This window comes from Ranitomeya variabilis, chromosome 2 (assembly GCF_051348905.1).
Source record: "Ranitomeya variabilis isolate aRanVar5 chromosome 2, aRanVar5.hap1, whole genome shotgun sequence".
Taxonomy (NCBI): Eukaryota; Metazoa; Chordata; class Amphibia; order Anura; family Dendrobatidae; genus Ranitomeya; species Ranitomeya variabilis.
The window spans coordinates 1,087,121,741-1,087,137,226 of NC_135233.1; the positions used below are offsets into that span (position 1 = coordinate 1,087,121,741).

The 15,486-nt window shown below is 42.9% G+C and overlaps 1 protein-coding gene across 1 annotated transcript in view; it reads right to left on the reverse strand.

The window, feature by feature from the left end:
• Window positions 1–15,486, reverse strand: part of BLK (BLK proto-oncogene, Src family tyrosine kinase) — a 64,618-nt gene that overhangs the window by 11,890 nt on the left and 37,242 nt on the right. The window contains exons 4-10 of the mRNA XM_077291706.1: window positions 11,939–12,032; window positions 10,731–10,832; window positions 9,610–9,713; window positions 6,284–6,433; window positions 4,287–4,436; window positions 2,866–3,045; window positions 1,295–1,371 (exon numbers count right to left, since the gene is read on the reverse strand). Coding sequence (XP_077147821.1) covers window positions 1,295–1,371; window positions 2,866–3,045; window positions 4,287–4,436; window positions 6,284–6,433; window positions 9,610–9,713; window positions 10,731–10,832; window positions 11,939–12,032 — 857 coding nt within the window. The remainder of the gene's footprint in view (window positions 1–1,294; window positions 1,372–2,865; window positions 3,046–4,286; window positions 4,437–6,283; window positions 6,434–9,609; window positions 9,714–10,730; window positions 10,833–11,938; window positions 12,033–15,486) is intronic.

Sequence of the window (15,486 nt, forward strand, 5' to 3'; positions counted from 1 at the left end):
TTTTGCTGCGTCCAAAATCAATTTAAAAAAGGACGCATGCGGCGCAAAACGCAGCGTTGTGCATGCGTTTTGCTGCGTTTTTGTTTGCGTTGTGCGCTGCGGCGCACAACGCAAATGTGAACGTAGCCTAACAGAGTATTTGCAGATGATGGGACAAGTGATCGCTGTTAATCACGGAGACCCCCACTGATGCCCACGATAGAGGAGCTGATGTGTTGGGGAGCAGAGTGCCGTATGGTTTCTGGTAACTTGTCTTGAAGATTGCCATGTTTTCAAGTGAAGCTGAATGTTCACCTAATAAAATCAGTCACGGAATTTTCTGAGAGAAGTTGTGGGAGCACGACGCTTCTTTTCTAATAATTGGAGGGGGAGTTGTCTTTTCATAATGCATATTTTCTCTCTAGTGATCATGCGCTTACTATTTTCATAGGATCTATCAGCCACTCTCTGAGCCAATAAAAAGTCTCTCTCTGGCTGCTCTTTCTCCCCTCTCACAGCATACACTCTCACAGTGATAAATACTGCAGCTGCATCTCCTCTCCCCACCCTACCTATTACTGTAGATGGATTTATAGGGGCTGAGGGGGTTACTGAACATTTTCAAAGAGCCTACAGGCAGGGAAAGGCAAGGTATAGGCTGAAGGAAAGTGTGGAGGATGATACTTTCATTAAATTACATATACTACTGATTTATACTGTATCTTACACCATACATTTACCATTTAACACGACTGACTTCCATGCATAATTGCATAATATTTTCATACAGCAGCATAAAAAGGACCTGTCACTTGAGAATAATATGGTAATTTTATTACCTGGTGTAATTACCGCTGTTCTCTTGAATCCGGCGATGTGTTTCTTTTCTTCCTACGCCTCTCTGTTCCAGAGATATGACCTCCTCTTCCCTGTATAAAAATCTAGTCTTTAAGCCAAGTGGGTGTGGCAATCAGAGAAGAGTTGAAGATCATGCCTAGTTGGCTAATAAAGCTAGATTTACATACAATCAAAACAGGCTCATATCTCAGGGACAGAAATACGCAGTAACAAAAGAAAAACATCGCCGGATTCAGGAGAACAGCGGCAATTACATCAGGTTAAAACGAATACATATTTATAAGTGACAGGTCGTCTTTTAATCAAAATCTTTTAGTCAAAATCAGCCATTTGGGCACTTTACTGTAAAACGTGAGTTATTGTGATATACATTGAAGCGTTAGACATCAGATAGATAATTAATAACTTGTTGCACAGAGAGAGTAATACAGTTATGGGTTCGGTCCCCGTTACGTACCTGTGCCGCCATGTCTACCAGTTTGAAAAAGCGTAGTTTTGATCCTTCCTCTGTCTTCAAAAAATCCACTAGACTTCCTACAACGATAGCATTGTTTTTACATTATTAAATTATTTTCATTTCTGCAGTTTGGGGTCCATAGCAGCCCGAAGCCTTTCGTCTGTGGTATGTAAGCATCCTATGGGACCTTAATCTCAATAGTCTTAGCAAAACCTAAAAATGAGTTTTCGTATGGACTATTGGTCTTAAATATATGAAAGATTAAACATTTCAGACGTTTCCCTTTTCTGAACCTCAACTGACATAAGAACATGTATAAGACTTCTATTTGTCATACACCTATCAGTAAAAACATTAAAACCCCTTGACCAATGTTGTGTAGGACACCTCGTGCTCTGACCTATCGAGAAATAGACTACACCAATCCTCTGAAAGTGTCCTGTGATATCTGGCACAAGACTTTAGCATCAGATCGTTTCAGTCCCCAAATTTCCTCAGTTCGGTCTCCATGGCTCGGATTTGCTTTTCAGTACTTATGACCAATCGTATTGAGATTCATGGAATCTGGAGACAATTCACCACCTCAAACTCTTTACCATGTTCCTCAAACCATTCTTGACTGACCATTATTTTGGTGGAAGAAGCGTTTCCATTAGGGAATCCATCTGATATGAAAGGAGTATTTGGTCTGTACAATATTTCGGTAGACGTTTCGTTTCACATCCACATGAATGTTAGGATTGGAACCAAGATTTTCAAGAAGGACGTTGCCCCATCACACATTGTTTGACCTCTTTCCGTAATGCATCCTGGTGTCATCTCTTCTTCAGGTAAGTGGTTATCCACGTGAAGCAAAAATGTCATTTATCAGACCAATTTGCCCTCTTTCGTTGCTTCATGGTCCAGTTCTGATGGTCACGTGTCCATTGTAGACATTTTTGGTGGTTTACAAGGGGTTTGCTCTACAGTCACTTTTCTAAAGGATCGGAGCCAACTTTCATTCTCCACCTGCTTCAATGATCCTTGGCCGTCCATGATCCTGTCTCGAATTCACCGGTTGTGCTTCCTTGAGTACTAATCTCTGCATACTGGTGACATGTTATGGCTGTTGTGTGTATCTTGCATAATGTTAACAGCGTAATCACCACTAAGGTCATGGTAAATCACTGGCATCTTCTACAACTTATGGTACTTATCGTTGGGGGGTTTCCGCTTGTGCCCCCCACTGATCTCCAGAATAAAGAGGCTACAGCAGTAATTAATAGGATAAGCCAGTACTTTTTTTTAAAGATTTCCAAGGCCAGTATCTCTCATATACCCGCACCATAGTACGCCATAACACTGAATGAAGGGAATACCCCTTTAAGATAATAACCAAGTGACAGAAACATTTAAAACTAAATACCCCTTTTTGCTAAGCCACACCCACCTTTTTTTAAACATGCCCAAAAAGTCACAACATTTGGGCCAAATGCCACCTATGGCAAGTTACATGGCTTTTTAATGCCAGAAAACTGTTGTAGAAAGGATGACAAATACCCCACCCCTATGTATTACTTTGTGGCACTTACCTTTACTCATATATTCCGTCACAATGTATATGGGCTCTTTGGTGACCACAGCGAATAACTGCACTAGCTTGTTATGTCGGAGCGTTTTCATTAAGTTTGCTTCTTCCAGAAAAGCCAGGGGTGACATGCTGCCCTCCTTCAGTGTCTTGATGGCCACTTTTACATTGTTGTTGTAAAAACCTGAGATTAGATGATGAAAAGATGAAACGTCATCATCTGTGACCATTTATACCAGTGGTGTCCAATCTGTGGTTCTTGATGAAAAACTACAACTCCTAGCCTGTAGTGAAGTTCTGCCCCCATTGAGGAGATTCAAGCTGGTGATCACTGCCCTAAAGGCCACATATATAGACCCTCGTCAATGTGATACAACCTAGAGACAATGCCAAGGTTCACATACCTATCATGGTCAAAACATGTTATTTTGGTAACCAAGGCCGGGGTTTTATAATCCACCCCCTTCACGATCAGGTGGGGTTGAATGCCACATCTCCTGCTAAAATCTGAAACAGTTGGTGGGACCACAAAGCCTGGAGAGCAAGGGATAGTTCCAAAAACCTCAAATGCAAGGCTGCTGTGTATAACAAGTGTCTGATGTTACTCAGCTGCTAGAAACCATGGTGTTTTATTTCAAATAAATACTTTCCAATTTCTTCCATCTTAGGACTCTTAGGGTACTTAGGATATGTTTTATAAATCCATACATTAGCGCCATCTAGTCTCCTAAAATGTGGAAATTAACACCATTGACATCTATATAAAACCAAGAACATTAACCTCCACTTCTTTAGAAAAACCCCAAGTCATCTGCCAGCCAGAAATGCAAAAAATACCTTAAATAGGTATTGAAAGCCACATCTCCTGCTAAAATCTGGAATAGTTGGTGGTACACAAAGTCTTGAGTGCAAGGGATAATTCCTAAATCCTCAAATGTAAAGCTGCTATGTATTACAAGCATCTGGTGTTTCTCAGGTGTTAGAAACCATAGAGTTTTAATTCAAATGCCTATTTTCCAATTTCTTCCACCTTAGGACTCTTAGGGTACTTAGAATATATTTTATAAATCCATACAACGGTGCCATCAGCTACCTACTCTCTTTACTCATGCAACCTACCCAATTAACATTTATAGAAGACCAAGAAAAGTAAGCACCACCTCCTTAGGAAAGTCCCAAGTCATTTGCCAGCCATGAATACAAAGAAATAGCAAAAAATTAGCACTCCATCTTCTGGTACTTTTTTAAGACATTGAAGGAGATGCACAAATTCTTGCAGTTTTGCAAATACAATAAATGGATACATTGGTTGTTTCTATTTTGATTGATTTGCAGTTCTAATAGAATATGGAATGTTTACGTAACATGTGACAGGGGTGCACATACTTTTTATGTGGGTGTGGATTTATATAAATACATACGTACCCATCCACACTTCTCCAAATTGTCCGGCTCCAAGTTTCTTCACTAGTCGAACCGACTCACGCGGGATTTCCCAGATGTCAACCTCCCACTTGCTCCTGATAATTGCTGGGCAGGGCTTCTCTAGTTTGCGGCACAAACCATCTGCCCTGGCTGTGAATGTCACAGGAGGAAAAACAGTCAGGGGTTTAGGGTATGCCCACATGGTGGATCTTCAATCCAGATCCAGATCCGGAGAACATTATACAGCAGCGTGGAGGACATTATACAGCAGCATGGAGGACGTTCTGCAGCAGCCTGGAGGATGTTATACAGCAGCGTAGAGGACGATCTACAGCAGCATGGAGGACATTATACAGCAGCGTGGAGGACATTATACAGCAGCGTGGAGGACATTATGCAGCATCGTGGAGGACATTATGCAGCATCGTGGAGGACATTATGTAGCAGCGTGGAGGACGTTATGCAGCAGTGTGGAGGACGTTATGCAGCAGTGTGGAGGACGTTATACAGCAGCCTGGAGGACATTATGAAGCAGCGTGGAGGACATTATGCAGCAGCGCGGAGGACATTATACAGCAGCGTAAAGGACATTATATAGCAGTGTGGAGGACGTTATACAGCAGCCTGGAAGACCTTATGCAGTAGCATGAAGGACATTTTATAGCAGCATGGAGGATATTGTGTAGCAGCGTGGAGGACATTATATAGCAGCATGGAGGATATTATGTAGCAGCGTGGAGGACATTATATAGCAGCATGGAGGACATTATGCAGTAGCGTGAAGGACATTTTATAGCAGCATGGAGGATATTATGCAGCAGCACACAGTACATTATGCAGCAGCGCGGAGGACGTTATACAGCAGCACGGAGGACGTTATACAGCAGCACGGAGGACGTTATACAGCAGCATGGAGGACATTATGAAGCAGAGTGGAGGACATTATACAGCAGCGTGAAGGACATTATGCAGCAGCGCAGAGGACATTATACAGCAGCGTGAAGGACATTATGCAGCAGCGCGGAGGATGTTATACAGCAGCGTGGAGGATGTTATACAGCAGCGCGGAGGACATTATACAGCAGCGTGGAGGACATTATACAGCAGCGTGAAGGACATGCAGCAGCGCAGAGGACATTATACAGCAGCATGAAGGACATTATGCAGCAGCGCGGAGGATGTTATACAGCAGCGTGGAGGACGTTATACAGCAGCGCGGAGGACGTTATACAGCAGCGTGGAGGACATTATACAGCAGCGTGGAGGACATTATACAGCAGCGTGGAGGACATTATGAAGCAGAGTGGAGGACATTATATAGCAGCATGGAGGATTTTATGTCGCAGCGTGGAGGACATTATGCAGCAGCGCAGAGGACATTATACAGCAGCGTGGAGGACATACAGCAGCGTGGAGGACATTATGAAGCAGAGTGGAGGACATTATATAGCAGCATGGAGGATTTTATGTCGCAGCGTGGAGGACATTATGCAGCAGCGCAGAGGACATTATACAGCAGCGTGAAGGACATTATATAGCAGCATGGAGGATATTATGTAGCAGCGTGGAGGACATTATGCAGTAGCGTGGAGGACATTATGTAGCAGCATGGAGGACATTATGCAGCAGTACTGAATATATCATCTGCACAGATCTTTTTTCCGTCCTGATACTTTGTTGCAATGTATTAGTGCAAGCAATATATGTCAGCCTGCAGTCCAATCTATTTAGCACACAGAGGATTTTCTAGACAATATAATTTATGCAAATTTTTAGTAGATTTTAGTTTTAGGTCAAGAATAATGGGTCTGCATTCTGAACACGAAGCAGAAAATATTCCTATACATTGACAGCATGCAGAGATCTTAGGAAATTGTAAGAAAATGAAATAAAAAACATATTAGAAAGCTGAAGTCTGGCCTCCTCTGGCCTTCACCTTAAATAAATAATAATATAACAAAATGTCTTGTAATATAAATAATATATCATACACTTACCGGAATAATGTTTGACAAGTTCTTGTAGTGAGGAAAAAGTGTAAGTCGGGGAGATATAATATCCACCATTGTCGAGCATCCTGATCTTATAGTGTTTGATTAAATCTCCTTTTGAAGCATCTTTATCCCGAACAGAAAGTGAATAGGTTCCTGGTGGAAAATGAAGTACATTACATTCCTATTATTTCATATACAGTCCATAATGGTTCAGCCGCTGGAAGGAAATTTATTATGGGTAGAAACTTTCCAGTAAGGCAGAAACCCAAGGACACTAAAATTATTACATTAGAGGATGGGCTCCCTGCATAGAAATACATGATAAGATTCTTTCTGCAGCCACCACTAGGGGGAGCTCCCTGAATACAGAGATACATGATAAGATTCTGTCTGCAGCCACCACTAGGGGGAGCTCCCTGTATACAGAGATACATGATAAGATTCTGTCTGCAGTCACCACTAGGGGGAGCTCCCTGTATACAGAGATACATGATAAGATTCTGTCTGCAGTCACCACTAGGGGGAGCTCCCTGTATACAGAGATACATGATAAGATCCTGTCTGCAGCCACCACTAGGGGGAGCTCCCTGTATACAGAGACACATGGTAAGATCCTGTCTGCAGCCACCACTAGGGGGAGCTCCCTGTATACAGAGATACATGGTGAGATCCTGTCTGCAGCCACCACTAGGGGGAGTTCCCTGTATACAGAGATACATGATAAGATCCTGTCTGCAGCCACCACTAGGGGGAGCTCCCTGTATACAGAGATACATGAGAATCTGTCTGCAGTCACCACTAGGGGGAGCTCCCTGTATACAGAGATACATGATAAGATCCTGTCTGCAGCCACCACTAGGAGGAGCTCCCTGTATACAGAGATACATGAGAATCTGTCTGCAGTCACCACTAGGGGGAGCTCCCTGTATACAGAGATACATGATAAGATCCTGTCTGCAGCCACCACTAGGGGGAGCTCCCTGTATACAAAGATACATGATAAGATTCTGTCTGCAGCCACCACAAGGGGGAGCTCCCTGTATACAGAGATACATGATAAGATTCTGTCTGCAGCCACCACTAGGGGGAGCTCCCTGTATACAGAGATACATGATAAGATCCTGTCTGCAGCCACCACTAGGGGGAGCTCCCTGTATACAGAGATACATGATAAGATCCTGTCTGCAGCCACCACTAGGGGGAGCTCCCTATATACAGAGATACATAAGATCCTGTCTGCAGTCACCACTAGAGGGAGCTCCCTAAATACAGGGATACATGATAAGATTCTGTCTGCAGCCACCACTAGGGGGAGCTCCCTGTACACAGAGATACATGATAAGATCCTGTCTGCAGCCACCACTAGGGGGAGCTCCCTGTATGCAGAGATACATGATAAGATTCTGTCTACAGCCACCACTAGAGGGAGCTCCCTATATACAGAGATACATAAGATCCTGTCTGCAGTCACCACTAGAGGGAGCTCCCTAAATACAGGGATACATGATAAGATTCTGTCTGCAGCCACCACTAGGGGGAGCTCCCTGTATACAGAGATACATGATAAGATTCTGTCTGCAGTCACCACTAGGGGGAGCTCCCTGTATACAGAGATACATGATAAGATCTCTGCAGCCACCACTAGGGGGAGCTCCCTGTATACAGAGATACATGATAAGATTCTGTCTGCAGCCACCACTAGGGGGAGCTAAAAACACCAAAGCATAAAATGTTACAAGCAAAATTTTAGTCAGTTTTAAAACTTTTGGCTATGACTGTCTCTGGGCTAATCTGTCTCACATACTCTTTTTGAAGCAAACTCCTGAAAGTGTTTTTTCACCTTTTTGTTAGAAGGGAGTCAATTAATTAAGTCAATCACAGGTTACAATAAATGGGCTATCTATGTAATGTATAGGTGTGTCAGGTCTTCAGGGAGAGAGATGATTTGTGCAACCTCTCTATGACTAATAGACAGGATTCCAAGAAAGGAACTTGGAAATTAATTTCGTACAAAAATAGCCTAAATCTGAGATTTTTTTTTGTCCAAATCTTCTGTGAATGGAAACAAGCAGCAGTGTAATGTACGGGTGGGGTGTGAGGGGCACGAGTGGAAAACCACCTTCTGTACTGTAACTGCACCCTGCGTGCTGTCGGCCACAGATTGTTAGTGGTGATAAGATCGGGACATCCCTTTCCTCAGGAAATAATACTATGTGTCACTACAGCTGTTATTAGAAAACTAGATTGTGGCCTGATTCTAATGCATCGGGTATTCTAGAATATGCATGTCCCCGTAGTATATGGACAATGATGATTCCAGAATTCGCGGCAGACTGTGCCCGTCGCTGATTGGTCGAGGCAACCTTTATGACATCATCGTCGCCATGGCAACCATTATGACATCTACGTCGATACTGTGCCCGTCGCTGATTGGTCGAGGCCTGGCGGCCTCAACCAATCAGAGACGCGGGATTTCCAGGACAGACAGACAGAAAGACAGACAGACAGACAGAAAAACCCTTAGACAATTATATATATAGATAAGTAAATATTCATCTGACTAGAAAAACTCCTCTAGATTACAAATACGATAGTAATATGTGTGGGAATTGGTCAGTCCCTTCTAAAACCTTACATTGGGTGTAAGATGCGGGCAAGATGTTGTAAATGTGCTGAATGTCAGCAGCAGGGAAATAAAAAGTAACTAAATATACTTTCATATAAGTTTTCAGAATAACCTGTCCTGTGTATTTATGGGGATAACACCATTTCTAGGGACTATGTGACTTGTATTCGACATTTTTAGCAGTTGTGACCTCGGCAGCCTCTATCTCTTAACTTGCAGTTGACTCTGAGCTGGTGGAGACAAACTGCTATAATGTCTGCCATACGCTGCACAGTCAACGGAAAGGTATTTCTGCTTTTTTCTTTCATTATAGGGAATCTGTCGTAAGGATATTTATATGCACATGTAGCTATATCAAAGACAAGTCCAGCAATACCTTCACATCGCCGGTCCATTTTCCACTACTGAATAATCAGGGTTTAAAATAATATGTAAATGAGGCTTAAGAGCTATGGTAGATCTGAAGCTTCTATCACTCCAGGTCTATTCCCCACCCTGTGCTGCCTCCTCTTGCATCACTGACAGCCTCTATGCAGTGTGATTTCAGGGAAAGGAGCAGGAGGAGGCGGCGCTTCCATAATTTGCTCCAAGATGAAAGTTATTATTATGAGCTGTTACAATAATAAAATATTTGCTTAAAAAAAACACCTAGTAACCAAATCATAAGCATAGATTTCTGATTCCGGATGCAATATGACCATACCTAGGCTGGTTTCACTCTCGCGGATAAGGAATGTTCCAGGGATGTTGTCTGGAGCCAACAGCTGTCTTTCAGCATCTTTACGAGTGATGTTATTGAAAAAGAACCTGAGCAAAACAGACATGTTATATCTTGATTCGTATTCCACAGACTGTATAACATTTACCGCATACTGACATGTGACGTACTACAGGAGTCAAGCACGACTGTCAACCGGCAGATGATGCCTGTGTTATCCAGCCATCATCTGCCTCTAACAGCTGCAAGTGGAGAGAAGCTGTTAACTTGCTAAATGCTGCTGTCAATCTGTGACAAAGGCATTTTACAGCCTGTGCCCCAGGAATGCGCTTTTGTAAATGCCCAAAATTAATTAACCCTATTGATAAGTGGCGTAATGCTAGAAAAAAAAAAGAAAACTGCCAGAATTTTTTTTTTCGGCAGCCGCAACAGCGCAAAAAAAAAAAAAATGAAATAAGAGGCGATCAAATATTGTATACAAAATGGTGTCAATAATAATGTCAGCTCAGAATTCTAGAAAAAAGCCCTCACACAGTCCCATATCCCGAAAATTAATGGGTCCTGGAAAATAGAGAAACAAGCTATTTTTCTTTTTTTTATATAAATTTCAGAATTTTTTCACCGAGTAAATAAAAATAAAAGTTTGCATATTTGGTATCCGCGTAATCGTACTGACCTGCAGAATCATATTGCCAGATAATTTTTACCGTATAGTGAACACTATAAATAAAAAAAATCCCCCAAAACAATTGTGGAATTACTCTTTTTTTTACCAATTTTGCTGCAGTTGTAATTTATTTCGACCTTCCTCTATATCATATGATAAAATGAATCGTGTCATTCAAAAATACAACTCACGCCAGAAAGATAAAAACAAGCTCTCATACAGCTATGTGGGTGGAGAAATAAAATAGTTATGGGTCATAGAATAAAAGAAGGAACAAACTAAAGTGAAAAGAATGGAAAACTGATATGTTGGGAAGGTGTTCAAGGTGGTCTCAGCTCTGAACGATCTCTACTTATTAGAATTTACTAAATGTAAATTTATTAATTTTACTTTATTTTATCAAATTCCAAATTTCCCACATGGCAAAAGATTTACTCACTTTTCCATTTCCAAGACATTTACAATAGTAACAAAGTTACTGGGGATGTAGCCTTCTTTACCAGAACGTTCAGACTTTGCCAGCCACCAATCTCCACTGGAGCTGAGGAGAAAATTGTAAAAATATGTTAGATACAGTCATGGCCGAAAGTGTTGGCACCCTTGAAATTGTTCTAGAAAATGAAGTATTCCTCCCAGAAAACTATTGCAATTACTCCTTTTGTTATACATATGTTTATTTCCTTGTTGTGTTTTGCAACAATAGAAAAATGAAAAAAAAGGCAAATTTGACATAATTTTACACAAAACCCTAAAAATGGGCCGGACAAGTCCATCTCCAGAGAACTGATGTTCCTTTGTCCACCGTGCACAACATAATTGGTGGTTGGCGCTCATAGCGAGTCAGCAATTCTGCTACATACAGGCGATCTGATCATCGCCTGTATGTAGCAGAGCTGATCAAGTTGTGCCAGCTTCGAGTCTCCTAAGGAGACTATTGAAGTATGCTTAAAGTAAAAAAAAATGTTTTTAAAAGTTGAAATCACCCCCCCCCTGTCGCCCCATTCAAAATAAAACAATAAAAAATCAAACATACACATATTTGGTATCGCCGCATTCAGAATCACCCGATCTAGCAATAAAAAAAAAAGAATTAACCTGATCGCTAAATGGCATAATGAGAAAAAAGTCAAAACGCCAGAATTACGTTTTTTTGGTTGCCGCAACATTGCATTAAAACAAAAGATGAAAGGATTGTATCTGCACCAAAATGGTAGCACTTTTTTGTTGCAATCTCACCGCACTTTGAATTTTTCTCCCGATTTCCAGTACATGATATGTTAAAACCAATGGTGCCGTTCAAAACTACAACTCGTCCTGCAAAAAACAAGCCCTCACATGGCCATATTGAATAAAAAAGTTATGGCTCTGGGAAGAAGGGGAGCAAAAAATGAAAACGTGTGTGACTTGCGGGAGGAAGGAGGGTGATTATCAATTCTTTGGAAGGGGTAGAGTAACTCCTAGGGCTCGCACTCGTCAGTGTATAAAACATCGCTCTGGTGTTGATCCAGAACAGTCGGACGAGCGTCATACGACGAGTGCACTGTGATTATTGTCAGCTTAACATGGGTGATCCAGCAAGTCCGGCCCGAGAGCAGACTGATCCTGTAGTAAAAACCCCAGTAACCCCAGGAACACGCAGGCACTTACACTGACAGCAGCTCGAGCTTCTCTCCCTTCTGTAGTTCCAGATCTCCATTATTTATAGGAGTGTAATCATATATCGCAGCAATGAATTTCTTTTCTGGGCATAAAGGAAAGATTTACAGACATTATAAGGTGAATCGAGCAGCTCGATGTTCACTATGTGCAAGGAGAAGCTTCTAAAATAAAATCCATCTCCCCGTGCCGCCATATTGCTGTACGTACGGCCACTCTAGATGGACACGGTATTCTGGATCCTAATTTATTTATTTAACTATATTAAAGGCTATGGATATGTTTCTGTTTTTATTACTTAAATTAATGTAGTTTTGGCTAAAAACTATTTTTGCATTTGATTTTTTTTTAAGATTTTGGCTTCATATTTCCCTGCACATTGTTGGCTGCAGAATGAGAAACCAGAGAATCCCTCAGTGAGCTTGTTCTGAGCTTGTAGATCGTATCTGTATTGTATCTGTTTCTAATGACCACATCAGAGTTCAGCTTCACTTTGATGTGGTCTGCGTCAAGAAAACCAACACAGGCGAGATCAGAAAAAATAAAATGGTTCCAAACTCTCCCATCACTCAATGATTATCTGTTATGAACATCCCCCCATTCAAGTCTACTCAGGAATCCCACCAAAAACTATTTGCAGATGTAGAGGATTTGTGGGACAATATCATGAAAAAATAGAATTTTCAGCCGTCCCTTTTTAATGGGGGTGCACACTCTGCAGACCTGATCATGGGGTAAGCGCTGGTACAAGCTGCACATGACCAGGATGGGTAAACGGCCTCTGAATATACTGCATGGAAAAAAGAAATAATATGACAGATGTCAATACTCAATAGTGTTGTAGCAAGCCTGAATTCACAAGTGTAGAAAATGTCTCAAAATAAGGCAAGATACACTATATGGACTCCAACAGGAGATCCCATTCTACACCCATAGACATTAATATGGAGTCGCTCCTCTGCAGATATAATGGCTCCTGCTCTTCTGGGAAGGATTTCTACAAGATTTTGGGAATTTTTGACCCTTCACACAGAAGAGCATTTGTTGGGTGAGACCCTGATGTTGGGGGAAGAACGGGCTCACAATCTCCATTTTAGATGTTGGATGGGGTTGAGGTCCGGGATCTGTGCGGCCGCTCATATTCTCCCCCCATCAATGTCTGTATGGACCTTGTACACAGAGCACAGTCATGGAGAACAGATAAGAGTCTTCCCCAAACTGATCCCACAAAGCTGAAGCAACGATTATCCACCATGTCTTGTACTGAAGATTAAGAATTCCTATCACTGATGCTGAGGGCCCAATGCCAACCCCTGATAACAGCCCAATACCGACCCCTGATAACAGCCCATAGAATTATCCCCCTCCAGCATCTGTACATGGGGCACAATGCAGTCAGGGGGTAATGTTCTCCTGGAATCACCAAACCCAGACTCCTCCATCAGACGCCAGATAGAGAAGTGCGATCCATCATTGCACAGAACATGTCTACTCCAGAGTCCAGAGGTGACGGCTTTACACCACTCCATCTGACGCTCGTCATTGTGCTTGGTGATGTACGGCTGCATGCAGCTGCTCGGCCATGAAGCTCCCGGTTGTTAATACCAGACAATGTCTGGACTCGGCCCATCGGCCCTCCCGCTCTGTAGCATTACAGGGTCTCCACTTTGTCGCTGAGTTGCTGCGGTTCCTTCCACATCTCAATAATATCACTCACAGGTGATGGGAGAAGATTCAGGAGGAGTAATGTCATGAACAGACTTGTTACCCCGGTGACTCCTATTACAGTACTGCACTGGTATCATTGAGCTCTGCATCACTGACCGCTCTGTCATTTGTTAGTAAAGGTAGACTGCATGGGGGGGTCGGATGTTATACACTGGGAGATGAGGGGCTGGATGTTATACAACTGGGACGAGAGGCCAGATGGTATACACCAGGAGTGAGGGGCTGGATGGTATACACCAGAAGCGAGGGGCAGAATGTTATACACTAGGGGTGAGGGGCCGGATGTTGTACACTGGGAGATGAGGGGCCGGATGGTATACACCAGGAGCGAGGGGCTGGATAGTATACACCAGGAGCGAGGGGCAGAATATTATACACTGGGGTCGAGGGGCCGGATGTTATACACTGGGAGATGAGGGGCCGGATGTTATACACCAGGAGCGAGGGGCAGGATGTTATACACCAGGAGCGAGGGGCAGGATGTTATACACTGGGAGATGAGGGACTGGATACAACTGGGACGAGGTGCCGGATGGTATACACCAGGATCGAGGGGCAGGATGGTATACGCCAGGATCGAGGGGCAGGATGGTATACACCAGGAGCTAGGGGCAGAATGTTATACACTGGGGGCGAGGGGCTGGATGTTATACAACTTGGGAAAGGGGCCGGATGTTATACACTGGGGATGAGGGGCCGGATCTTATACAACTGGGACGAGGGGCCAGATGGTATACACCAAGAGCTAGAGGCAGGATGCTATTCACTGGGGGCGAGGGGCTGGAATGTTATACAACAGGGGCGAGGGGCAGTATGTTATACACCAGGGGTGAGGGGCCAGATGTTATACACTGGGGCAAAGGGCCAGATGTTATACACCGGGGGCGAGGGGCCGGATGTTATACAACGAGGGCAAAGGGCCAGATGTTATACACCGGGGGCAAGGGGCCGAATGTTATACACCGGGGGTGAGGGGCCAGATGTTATACACGGGGGCGAGGTGATGAAGGTTATACACTGGGGCAATGGAATGTGAATGTTAAGATGTAAGGCCCAATACTTTTCTCCATATACTGTATAATTGGTGTAACTTTCTAGACATTTGAATCTTTTCCACATGTTAAAGTAGCAATAAAATACAACACACTTGGTTCGCGCACCATGGTATAATTTGGGTTTCTTAGATGTGTGTTGTGAATTCTGCTCTTGGGCTCCCTCCGGTGGTTGTAAGTGGTAGCGCTGCTGTCTCTGAATCACAGCATTTATCAGGTGTGTTCACTTCTTGCAATTTGGACTGGGCTATTTAGTCTTGCTTCACCCTTTAGTCAATGCCATTTGTCCATTGTTCCTGGAGGATTCACATCCCTGCCTGGTCTCTTCTGCTTTGCAGTTCTTTTCAACAAACATAAGTTCTGGCCTTGATATTGCTGTCCACATACTGTGGCCTTATTGTTCAGTTCTTTTCTATGTTTTGTCTTGTCCAGCTTGGTCAGTATAAGGATTTTTTTAGCCAAGCTGGTTTCTCTGGAGATGCAGATATACCCTCCATATCTTTAGTTAGCTGTGGAGCTTTTTGTATTTTCTGTGGTGGATATTTTCTAGTGTTTTTTTACTGACCGCATAGTACTCTGTCCTATCCTTTCTATTTAGCTAGAAGTGGCCTCCTTTGCTAAATTCTCATTTCAGTCTGTGTATGTTTTTTCCCTCTCCTCTCACAGTCAATATTTGTGGGGGTCTGCCTATCCTTTGGGGATTTTCTTTGAGGCAAGATAGTTTTCCCTTTTCTATCTCTAGGGGTAATTAGTCCTCCG